The sequence below is a fragment of the Clupea harengus genome, chromosome 22 (genome assembly GCF_900700415.2).
Source record: "Clupea harengus chromosome 22, Ch_v2.0.2, whole genome shotgun sequence".
Taxonomy (NCBI): Eukaryota; Metazoa; Chordata; class Actinopteri; order Clupeiformes; family Clupeidae; genus Clupea; species Clupea harengus.
In genome coordinates, this window is record NC_045173.1 from 18,007,126 (window position 1) to 18,019,420 (window position 12,295).

Here is a 12,295-nt window from a genome sequence, read left to right on the forward strand (position 1 = left end):
ATGGTACTGTGGCCAGCTCTGAAACCTGATTGAAAGGGGCATACAATTGAGTTTAAAGATAGAAAAGAGCTAATTAGCTCATTTACAAAGGATTCCATTTTGGCTAGGCATGGGAGCTTGGAGATCGGCCTATAATTGTTCATATTATTTGGGTCTCCACCTTTATGAAGGGGCACCACTAATGCAGATTTCCAGATGCTAGGAATGTAGCCAGAAAAAAGTGATAGATTAAAAATGTGGGTCAAGGGTCTGGCTATAATGGGGGTAGCAAGCTTCAAGAGACGTGGGTCTAACTGGTCTGCACCCACTGAGCTCTTCATACATTTAGAATTACGAAGAGCAGAGAGGACTTCATGCTGTTGTATTGGTCTAAAAGAGAAGGAAGTGGTTGGGTCAGTTCCCAGTGACCTGGCATCAACAGTGAAGTTATCTAGCACTCCATCCGGTACATCAGGGAAATGAGAAAGGTCAAACAAAGTGCCGCATTGGATAAAATGATTATTGAAAGCATTACAAACTTCCTTAGGATCATTAATTGCTTTATCTTCCAGCATGATCTGCTGGGGTAGTGTAGGTGGGGAAACCCCTTTAAGAGACTTAACTGTTTTCCAGAATTTTGTTGGATTACTACCACAAGCAGACAAATGATTCACAAAGCATGAAATAGGTTCCAGCGCGCCTAGTGTCACTGACCTCTGACTGCTTCTGACTGCTGCGCTCCTCTGCGTGTGTCTGCATACAGCTTACTCTACTTAGCCTTTTGCTCAGGGTCACGGTCACATACATCCTGATCCGTGTACACTTCAATCAGTTCAGGTAGCTTTCCTCTCATCTTTCGGTTGAAAAGCAATTCAGCCGGGCTTTTACCTGTTGTTGGATGGATGATGCTTCTGTAGATTGTCACATACTTTTTCAGTTATTGTTCCAATCCAGTGAATATTATATTATATTATGAATAAAAATGTAATAAATTGAATTATATCAGTTGAAGAGATTCTCTTCATCTCTGACCACTCACTACATGTGCCCATACTTCAGCCTGTTGTCTTGATATCTTCTTAAATCCATAGTGATGAAAATACATTTCTGTGAAAGGATAACCTATTTTGGCAATCAAAACAAACTAGTAATCAATCAGTGCTTCTAAATTGCCTCTAAATACTTGTCTAATATCATATTGCTGTGATGTCACATATTTTAGTAGAGCCCACCATAGATATATATGGAGCCCACAGCCCCCCTTGCATGAAAGAGGTTCCAGCGCGCCTACCATCTCTGTAATTTAGTGTCTTAATTTCTCTACCCCAGGACTCACATGTATTAGTGGCCTCTAGATTTAAGTAGCCCTTCATATAACGTTAATGCCAGTCTAACAAGGCACTGCTACAATAAGTTTACTTTGGCCTAACTGAGGTTTTCAGAAGCTGATCTATAAACCTCAGATCCGTTGCTCTGTGATAATGTTAATCACCACATCCATGATAGTTCATGATAGTTCATCCGTCTTTCCCACTGGCCATCCAGGATATGCCCTATGTAGTTCTGTGTACCGGGCTGGAATACCCTGCAAAAATGCCTTTGCATGCCTTTAGGGAGTTATCTAGCGATAGCTTGCTAGTTTTGGAACAGAACTCCTTATTGCTGCTTTAAGGGTGCTGTTGCCATGCCAACAATTCCGGGTCCTCTTGTTGATTCCTTCCTTACGAAATGAGAAGAAAATCTGATCGCGTTTACAAATATCCATAGGTCTGCGGAGTATCCCTTTCCGTAGTCTCAAGTGAAAAGCTATTGAACTAACCGATCTGTTTCTGACCGCTGGCCTTGGTGCTGAATATATTCGCTACTGTTAGAGTTCGCAAAACCTCTCATTGTTACGACACTAGCAACGATCGCCAATAAACAAATTATTGTCGTTGCTGGCAATTAACTCCTTGATAGGCAGACAGGCAGGATCTAAATTAACTCAGACTGGAGTCGGTGCACGCAGATTTTATGCGGGAAATCGCACAGGCTACATCAATATTCTTGACGCACAATGACGGAGGTTATCAAGCGTTCACCTTCTTGACGTATAGTATGACGATGCCAGTAATATTAACCATTTTGACGTTACAGGAAATCCCCCTGCTCGCTAAATGTAAGAAAATATTTATTAAGCTAAATGACCCGTGGCCTATGGGTTGACCCAATGTAACCGCCATTTTTGATTTATATGTTTAATTTTTGAGGAAAAGATCGGCTTTTATTGCAGATCAGATACAACCAGTTGTGTGATAGGCTTTTAAATTGTTTCGATTGAATTGATCAAACAACATCACCGCGAAAATATGATTTTTACCATATATGTCCTACTTACAATGTCGTTTGATACGACGACAAAAGTGTTCCTACTGGTAAAAGATAACAGCAATCAATCTTTGGTGTTCAAGAACCCGAAAGAGGCATGGCCGTTTTGGCAACTTAAATAGTTTAGCGTATGGTGTTACTACAAACTTCTAAGCAATTGCAAATCACTCAAGGCGGATGCGATACACGAACCTGCATTGTTAGCTTACGTTAAAGCATTTTCATCCTTGCCAAGACGCTGTGGACTAAATTGGAGTGACGTTAAGAAACATTATAACCTTTTTTGCTTTGGCTCCTCAGCACTTTCCTATCTCGCCTGTTGATGTCACCCTTGGTCCTCCTGGATTCCCCCACCACACACACACACGCACGCACACACACACACACACACGCACACACTGCAAACCCGGATGGATGACTTCACTGTTCCGCCTGGGTTTCCTTTATGATCCTGGGATCTCCCAGCCCTCTCCACAGACCTCTGTGAACAACCAACGCAGACACACCACTCCTCTTCCAGTCCGATCAACACTTCGTTTCCTCTCATTTATAACGCTCGCATTTGGGTTCTTAACCTTTCGGAAGCTGGCTGTGCAAGGATTCCTCGCGTTTTGTTCAAGGGATTTCCTTAGGAATTGGTGAAAGGTGTATTTATTTGCAAGGAACCTTGTTGTTCTCATCGACTTCGACGAAAGCATCGTATAAGTTTTCAACTTCGCCCTTCGAACCAGTCTTTTTGTGCCATAATGTCCGAAGTAATGCCATACAGCGAGGGGAAAATGAACGGCTACGGAACGGACAACGATGTCAATCAGATGTCTTTCAGCTGCGGGCTGCAAGACACCAACTCTTTTTTCGGGGCGTCACAGGCGAAAAGACCCCCCAAACTGGGCCAGATTGGCAGGGCAAAGCGAGGTGAGAACCATTTGGATGCTTGTTAATTGTTAGATTGGCTAGCAGGGTTGTCTTTAGGTAACTTGAAATGGTTAGATAACACTTTAATTTGTGTGTTAAAGAAACCTAACACGGGAAAGCTTATCGTATTGCTAGATAGATTCACTATTTGTAAACATTTCGATTAGATATATGCTACTACTTGTAAACCACCAGTTTACAGTAATAGCAGTGAATGCCTTGCTGTTCACACGACTCACTTAACAATATGCCAAATATATTGAAGTTACGACATGAAATATACGCAACATCTTCCACCGCGGTAAAATACAAGATTGACTGCAACGCTGACGTTTTCTGCGCTCACTCACTGTTTAAATGTTCCATTTTGAATATAGTCTTTCAGAGTGGCGCAATTTGTTGTCGGGTCTTTGCCTTGCATGTACTTAACTTGAATGAGTTGTGTGCTGATAAAAGCGTTCTGGATTCTTGCTTTCCCTGTCACAAACATAATGTTCACGTACTCTTTTCCCCTCCTTGCAGTTGTCATTGAAGACGACCGAATAGACGAAGTTCTGAAGGGAATGACAGACAAATCATCACCCGGCGTTTAAGCTTGAACGATGCCTTTCAGATATTTTACTTTTATCACCGATTTGAAGCACTTGTCGGCTGTGCATGTTCAAGGACTGTTACGAGGATGGACGGCACGAAGCGAATACAAAGAAGACAAATGGGAGACCTAGCGAACGAAGAGAGGAGAAGCTGGAGAGATGGAGAGATTTATTTTGGGGTTGCTGGCAATTCTCCAATCGAAACCCTACTAACACTACTGCTGCGCAGAAAGATAGATGTCTGATACGCGCAGCTCCGTCTTTAAAACCTCTGCTGATGTATAGCGATGGATGAACTTGCCATTATGTCACGACCATTTTCTTCCAAAAAAGCGCTGTAAGCAACAACAAAACAACTGGAGGCCGAATCTCATTTCAAGCTTTACTTCTGTATTTGTACAGTATCTAAGCTCAAAGACATTATTCCCCCCTATAGCCTACACGCTTTACACTGTCAACACAGTCCATGGCGATGCATTCACTGGAGCTGTTCTGTCACGCACGGTTCCAACTTAGAGAATGCATTCCGATTGCTGCTAGAGCTACCAACCGACCAATTTGACAAAGAAGCCACATAAATGTAAGACCCAGTGTATGTAAAAAAATATTCCGAAGATGGTGCAGTGTTTATATTAATTTCTTTCACTTTTCGGTTATGCACGTTTTGAAATAAACGTATGCATCTGAATAATATCGAAATATATTCTTTGCTTATATTCCCTTCTTTGGCGGTGCCCATGACCGGCATTGTGTAAATGCGCAGTTCTGTTTTACATCAAGACGCCAGCGGATGAGAAATTAATGAGCATAAAAAGTAATATGAAGACAACAACAATGATTATTTTTATTTTTCCGCTCTCATAAACTCAGTTGATTTTGGCAAAATTGTTTTCGTATAGATAGGCCTACTTTTTTCTCCATCTATTTGCATGAACTCTTTCTCCGGTGCCAATGCAGGTGCCACCACACTTCTTACCCTGGCACGCTTCTTTTTAAACAAAATCATATTTGTATTTTTATATCTGAATATTTGTTATTTAAAATGATATGATAGTCTACCGTCCTACAATTCATCAACAAAAGATGTTTGTATTTAAGAGGAAATTCAGAATGAGGGGAACAGTTTTGGTTTAGGGTTCCATTCAAAATCACGAATGGGACATTTTTTAAAACAGAAGACTTACTGAATGTGTTTTGGGTTTTGCACACATCAATGTTTAACTATTATTGAGAAATCGTATACTGTGACTTGAGCTTCGTTGATGAATTTGTTAGAAATGGCGATTTTAGAGTCTATTGCACTGTTTACGAGTATCCTCAAATAACGTGTTGTTATTTGACCGGTTTTGGACATTACAGCTATGTTTTTTATTTTTGTTTATTTTGTACCATTCTTTTAAAGAATCTGATTATGGGTTGTTGTGCATGATACCTTACAATTTTCAATAATGGAACATCGTTTTATGAAGCAAAAAAAGCAACAAAATGTCATGACATTCTAAGAATGATTCATTGTATATTATGATACCATTTTCACTGTACTTGGTGAACTAATAAATGGTGAGAGAACATATAGCACTGGATATCCTGTCCTCATTTGCCAATACACTCTTACATACAACCAATCAGGCCCAAGTCAGAAAGAGTCCATTGTATAAAGACATATTTTATTTGTGTGATAAGGTGATGGCACATACAGTGCCTGTAATTCACAAAGTCTTACTTTGCACAGAGCCAGGGGGCAGAAAGATGCTTTAAGACCATTGTGTAATCCTTATAATTGTCTTTCTTGTGAGACAAGGAGAGAAGCCTCCCTATTGTGCCGTTACTCTATGTCTATTCAGCTGTAACACGTGAACGCTCACTACGCTTTAGAGAAAACAAATAGCTCACTCAAACGTAGGATGCCTGCAGTTGTGGACCCACATTGTTTTTTGTGGTTCAGAAGTTCTTTAATTGATCTTTATCATTCTTAATTGTTTGAGTCTGTGGCTAGGCATGGCATATAAGTGAGGTGTTATATCTGATCAGAGTAAAGGGAGCTGGTTTGTTAAGGTATGGACATACGCATGTGATGTACAGAGATCTGACCATAGTGTGAGACCCCCTTACCATTAACAGAAAACACCTTACATTCTGCCCTGTATATTTATTTGAAAATGAGGAAAAGAAGTTTTATATGTTTACAAAACATTTCCTGATATGACAGTGGAAAAAAATGACTGAAAACATTCCTCTCATTTTGCTGGTGAATCTCCTGAGATGTGCTGTGGGCATAACCGCTAGTGTACACTGAAGCCTGGAGGGAATCTAGCCATGGAAATGTCCTCCACTGCCCCAAGGGAATATGACTGTGGTTGTGCCTTCAGTGTGTCTGTTAAAGTTGGCCACGCATGGTGGTGAGAACAATAGCCATTACCAATAACCTCTCATAGAGGATCACCACACCATCTGACAGGGGAAACACCAGCCAAAGTCATTATTGGGTACATCATCATATGAGTACAAATAAACATGCACTTCACAGAGTGGGGTCACATGGGCAAACACAACACCAACAAACAAACCAACAAACAAACAAACTAAATGTCATGGTGACTCCATGGTTGATTGGGTGAAATGAAACCTGCATATGACAAAAGGAACAGAAACCTCAGGTATTTGTAAGAAACATACTTTAGGTTTGATAAGCAACCGTTGGTAGTGGAGCATGATGGTACTAAACAGATAGCATTATATTATATCCAAATAAACTCCTGTTGTTAAAACACTAACAGTTCAATAGAATACAAAAGAGAAGTCTACCGCAATAAGGTGTATAAAGATGTAGCCAGTTTCTCCAGATTTGGTATATTCTGTCGGTAAATCCTGTGAGAGTTAATGCACTCTGTGGTGTATCTAGTTTGAGTCCAGTCACTTTAAAGCTTCCCAATGCCAGAATGCTCTCTGACAAATCATTAAGGATAACAAAGAGAGAGAGAGTGGAAGAGGAGTGAGAGTGTTAAGTACACTATTTGTTTTTGTTCATGCCCTTGCGCAAGAAAGCATGTCGGGCAGATAGCAGCCACTAACAGCAGTAAAATTGAGCAACAACAACAACAACAAAAAACCCTCCCAGTATGGCCTGGATGTAGAGCACCACAACAAATGTTATTGACCCAAAATGGATGCCAGGACTGCCACCCCAGTGCTGCAGATCACCTCGACGGCCGTTATGTAACACAGGGAATAGATTAGGGTGATGAATCAAATTGGGGGTGGGGAGGGGAGGTGGGCTGTGTGTTTTGGGGGGAAAAAGCCAGAAATTAAAGGGACTTAATACTTGCCAAAGGCCTGGCTGGCACTTTCTTCAAGACCGCAGTGTGATTTGTATTGAGCTCCCCTGGAGAAATGAGGAGTGAGTCCTGGGTGTTAGATTAAGCTTTGGATCTGTGTATTACTTTGCCTTAGTCTGGGGCCAAGCCACACAAAGCCCGTCTCGGGTCCACAATCCCACCTGTGTGCTTGCTTAAGCCATTCAGAAGTTTAGCATCCGCCCTCTTGTCAGCTAGATGGATGAGTCTGGGCCGGAGTCCAAGGTTCAAGCATCCGTTTTCAATTTCCGATCCGGTGGTGCAGTGGCCATGGTGGCAGCGTTGGGGTTGCGTAAGCGGTGGGTCTTGCCAGCCGAGTGTGGTGCCAGGCTCTTTACCACAATCTTGTTATTACAGCCAGAGCATGCCACTCTCATTTATCACTGCGGAAACCTGATAGCACCACAATGCAACACAACGAAGCACACACACAAAGTGGAAAGGGTTACAACATCTGATCGATCACACATGTCAGTAGACAGTTGTGACGCTTGATAGAAAGCCTATTGAAGGTAGTGGCGGCCCTTTTCTTTTGTGAGTGCAATGATGCACTGCACTTATGAGTGGGTAAACTTAAGCCATAAACACACACACACACACACACACACACACAATATTACCATCACAGAACAAACCAGAGTTAGAATAAGCCCAAGGCATTGGCCTCCATTACGTTAGCCTGCGATAAGGGTGACAAGCAGACGGTTTAGCATTTCCGAGATCATAGATGAGGTGTTTAAAGAATGGCCTGACACCAGATAGCGGGTGACATTTAATCTTAGCAAAAGGACTTCCTGACTTGAGTTGCCTGTGGGTACCTGAATTTACCTGCACCTAACCTCACCAGTTCTAGTTCTGGTATCATTTTCAAATTCATTTTGATAGTATATAGTCATATGAAGGACAGATAAACACGTGTCATTCCCACTAGCCATCCAGGATATGCACTTTTGTAGTTCCATTTCTATGGTGTTATGGTGTTAACAAGCTTTTCTCAGTGACAACAGGGCTGTTGGTCGCACCTGAAAGGCTTTTGCATACCTTTTAGGTTATAAACTCCCTCTATAGTTTTAGACCAAAATCCCTTTACTGCTGCTTTAAGGCCACCATCTCTACCTCTACAATCCAATATATTCCTCAACACTTGTGGGTGGCATTTAAACTAAAACAAAAAGGACTTTTTGCCAAATGTCGCCTGTTGAGAGGGCAGAGGAGCTGAAACTACCTGCCCATAACCTCACCAAGCTATGAGTATACTGTACCTCTTAGCCAGAATTTATAGGACCACCACCACCAATTGGATAACAGCTAAAACACTGACAACATCAAATATATGGCAAAACAGCCACTGAACTGCAATCATCTAGATTATCAGCAGAGAGAAGCCAGGCTCAGAAATCAGCCACCTCTCTCACAGGTCTTTAAAAATAGACTGTAATTACATTTCAGAGGAGAATTAAAAATAAATGATTTCTGCCTTATTAATGGGCTGTTAGGCACTCTGTATGACTGGTCTATATTTAAGCGGCAGCTGGTGAAAGTCTCTATGCAATGTTTCTTCAACAAATTCAGAAGTCTCCCTCTCCCTGTGTTCCCTTCTGCCTTTTCTTCTTTGTCTCCTCAGATCCTGTGATGTGTGACAGGCCTCGCTCAGAGTCGACAGCCCGCTGCCACCCAGAACCAACCTCTGCCTCATGGCAGCGTCAACACAGGTGCGCAGGCGAACGCAGAGCCCAGACTGACAGTACAGTGAGTCGTCAGGCAGACCCGCAGAAAGAGAGGAGGGGGGCGAGAGAGGGAGGGAGAGAGATGCTTTGATAGTCAGAAGATGTGTTGAATTTAGAAATGTTTCATTTTTGGAGAGAAAACACAGAGACAGTGATGGTGAATTTAGATGTGAGGAATGTATACAAGAACAAAGTAAACAGCAACAATCACTCCGAGGTACATTACTAAAGCTTTGCCTGGATCTCTATCTGAAGCATTGACAGATGAGTCTGTCGCAAAAAAAAAGTTTTATCTGTAAAGATCTCATATAAAAATATCAGTTCAAGATTTCTCAGGTTTATGAAAATCTTACATTAATACACAAGAGGTATGAAACGTATTATTACACATAGGTGGTAACGTGTTATCCTGAAAGCCTGTGTTTTTGCCATGACCCATCATGCAACTGTAAACCATAATCTGAATAACCTGTAAATTGTCAGATAATCCTAACCTCTTAATCAAACCTTAATCCCAGCTCTCACACACAACCCAGAGGCGTTTGTAGGCACAACAGGCATTCAATTTAAAGTGGGACCAGTAATACTTCCAAGAGTGCACTGCTTGTAATTTTCACCTCCATTAAGATCTGTGCAAAGGCCTGAATGTCCTGAATGTCCTGAATGTCCCATTGACTCTACAGATTTATGTTGGTAAGGAAGTCCTCAGATTCAGCTTCCTGAAAGACGACAGCGGCAGTGGGCGGGGCCGCTGCCTCAAGCCGCACCCTCTGTTCCAAGGCAGCGTCCTCTTGGCTAAGCTCCTCCCCTTTGGTGAGCACGTACAGGAAATAGTGAAAGCCGTGGCCGTAGTCCTGATGTCGGATGGACCAGCCGTACTCTGCCCGAGCGTACAGTGGCTTCCGGAAGTGAGGCTGGGCGAAAGTCACAGAGACAAAGCGTCCACCTGGTTTCAGAACACGACTGACCTGCGTAGGAGAAACAGAGAGAAGAAAACATGGACTTTCGTCAAGACGTCATCACTGCAATGGCCACTAGGTAGAGTGGAGAGTAAAGCATATACCATATAACCAAGGAACGTAGAAATAGTTAATTTACCCAGAATCATTTACATTGTCATGCAATCAACAAAACATTTAAAAGCCTAGCGCTGGAAACTGCCCAGAAAATCATTACACATGATCCAAACCCAGACCAGAGGCTGAATGAGGCTCTGAGGTGGTTTTCACTTCAGGTTAACATGGCCTGTACATGAGAGGCCCATAGGCTGTGGGGGGGGCTTTCTGCAGCATGCTGCAGCAGAGCAGAGCGCCTGCTGCACTGAGGGTCTCTGGGATGCCATGATCAGGCCCACATGCCTAGCGAGATGCTCCAGCAAGAACCGCATGAAGAGAGAGAGAGACAGAAAGTGGCAGTCAGACAGAGACAGAGAGAGGGAGAGAGGGAAAGTGATAGCATGGTGTAATGTAACGCCAGGTCTGTGCAGAGCAAAGGACAGGTGCTAGCATGAGTCACGTGCAGCCATCTCACATGATTCATCTCCCCACACACACACACATACAGACACACACACACACACACTTGTACACCAAGTAAGCAGGAAAGACATAAATTATTCACACCACATGGTGACAACAGAATCAGAGAGTGAGTCGAGAAAAAGAGGGAGAGAGAGAGAGAGAGAGAGAGAGAGAGAGAGAGAGAGAGTGGTAGGAAGAAAACGGAAGTAGAGTAGAGGAAAGGAAAGGAAAGGAAGGGGGGGGGGTAACATCTCCACAGCTTTTCTTCACATTGGCACTTCCTGGTGTAGAAATTCACTGTGAGGTGATGGAGTGTTGGGAACAGATAGTGAAATATCCTCAAAGTTTGTACTGTCGTCAAAGTGTTGAGATTCTCGCCTGTAGTGCAACACCACCAGTGAGTCAGGCAGAGACTTAGAGAGACTTTCAAAAACAATAATAATAATAATAAACATTTATTTTTATAGCACTTTTCAAACTGTGGGCATATAGTACATGCTCATGGCATTGGTGTGTGCGTGTGTCTGTGTGCGTATGTAGTCCTGACCTGCTCTAAATATGCTGCACTAAACCACTGAAAACAAACTTAAATCCAGGGACTGTATGGATGGGCTAACATTACCCTATAGTGGGCTTTCAGGCTTTTATATTGTCTCTACATCTCTTCCTAAAACCAGAACAACAGACAGCGTGCCATGGCACGTCACAACACAGTCCCAGCTGTGGTATACAGGATGCAATCCTATAGGCCCTTTCTTGTGTTTACGCCCAGTGACTGGGTCTCCCGCCCGCTCGCTTTTGGCCAGATACGGTTTCCCGTGGCCTTGTGTCTGCCTGCATGCATACAATTGGCCTCACTGTGAGGTAATTGCTCTCCTTGACTAATTAGATAGCTTTGAGGAAATCACCTCACTGCCGAGCAGATTAGGCTTCGAGGTGTGGTCAGAGGATCCCTGGATGCCAAATGGCAGCGAGGTTAGGAGCGCATAACGTTTCAAATGTTAGCATGCTCGCTAGCTGGAGAGAGATAGAGAGAGGGGTAGAGAGAGATAGATAGATAGAGAAGGAGAGATAGAGAGAGAGAGAGAGAGAGAGAGAAGTAGGCCATAGGGCTGGGAGAAAGTTTCCATGGCCAAGGTCAAAAGTTGACTTACAACACTTACAGTTCTCTTCAAAATGTCATGGTTGGTGAGGCGCGCTAATGATCATGCAGCTACTCCACGCATATCCCAGAGGAACTCCTCAAATGAAAAGGGTTACAGAGCATGGGTATTGAAATACAATGTCAGATCAGGGTTATAACCAACCAACCAACGTTTAGCTCTTTTCATCTTTTTTTTCTGGGCGAAAAAGATAACCCACTTCAAAAGGCACAGTTTCTCGGAACAAGCAGCCCAGCTGAGACAGCTGTGGGTTTGCTACAATGGGAGACGTAAACAATCGTGTTGCTTGTAGCCTCTCTGTGTTTGTTTCTGCATGGCAGGGAGAGATGAGGCAGAACAAGCCAGTCTTCCCCGGCTCCGTTCGACGGGCTGCATCGCATGAGGTAATCACACTGGCCCTGAACCGTTCACTTCATGAAGAACACGAGAGTGAGAGGGATGATGGAAAAGGAAAAGGGGACTAGAGGGAAAGAGATAGAAATAAAAAAAAAATCACTCCATTACAACAATTACCCCCTTTTGACCTAACACTGAGATTGTACCTCAGCTGATTAATAGCAAATAGCGGTATTTCCACCAGCCATTTAGAAACATTTTTACTGAGCTCAAAGAATTACTGTGCCTGTGAGGATGAGGATTGGTTCTAAAACAGAGGCATTAACCGCTGCTCATAACTCC

General features: G+C 42.9%; 2 protein-coding genes across 2 annotated transcripts in view; one reads left to right on the plus strand and one right to left on the minus strand.

Annotated features, from left to right (window-relative positions):
* Positions 1–2,792: 2,792 nt before the first annotated feature.
* On the plus strand, positions 2,793–5,429 carry camk2n1a (calcium/calmodulin-dependent protein kinase II inhibitor 1a). Its single transcript, XM_012835363.3, has 2 exons — positions 2,793–3,261; positions 3,784–5,429. Exons 1-2 carry the CDS (start codon positions 3,093–3,095, stop codon positions 3,852–3,854), a joined length of 240 nt encoding a protein of 79 aa, XP_012690817.1. The 5' UTR covers positions 2,793–3,092; the 3' UTR covers positions 3,855–5,429.
* The window catches only part of ece2a (endothelin converting enzyme 2a), a 116,272-nt gene continuing 109,212 nt past the window's right edge, over positions 5,236–12,295 (minus strand). The window contains exon 4 of the mRNA XM_012835362.2: positions 5,236–9,902. Coding sequence (XP_012690816.1) covers positions 9,612–9,902 — 291 coding nt within the window. The 3' untranslated portion in view covers positions 5,236–9,611. The remainder of the gene's footprint in view (positions 9,903–12,295) is intronic.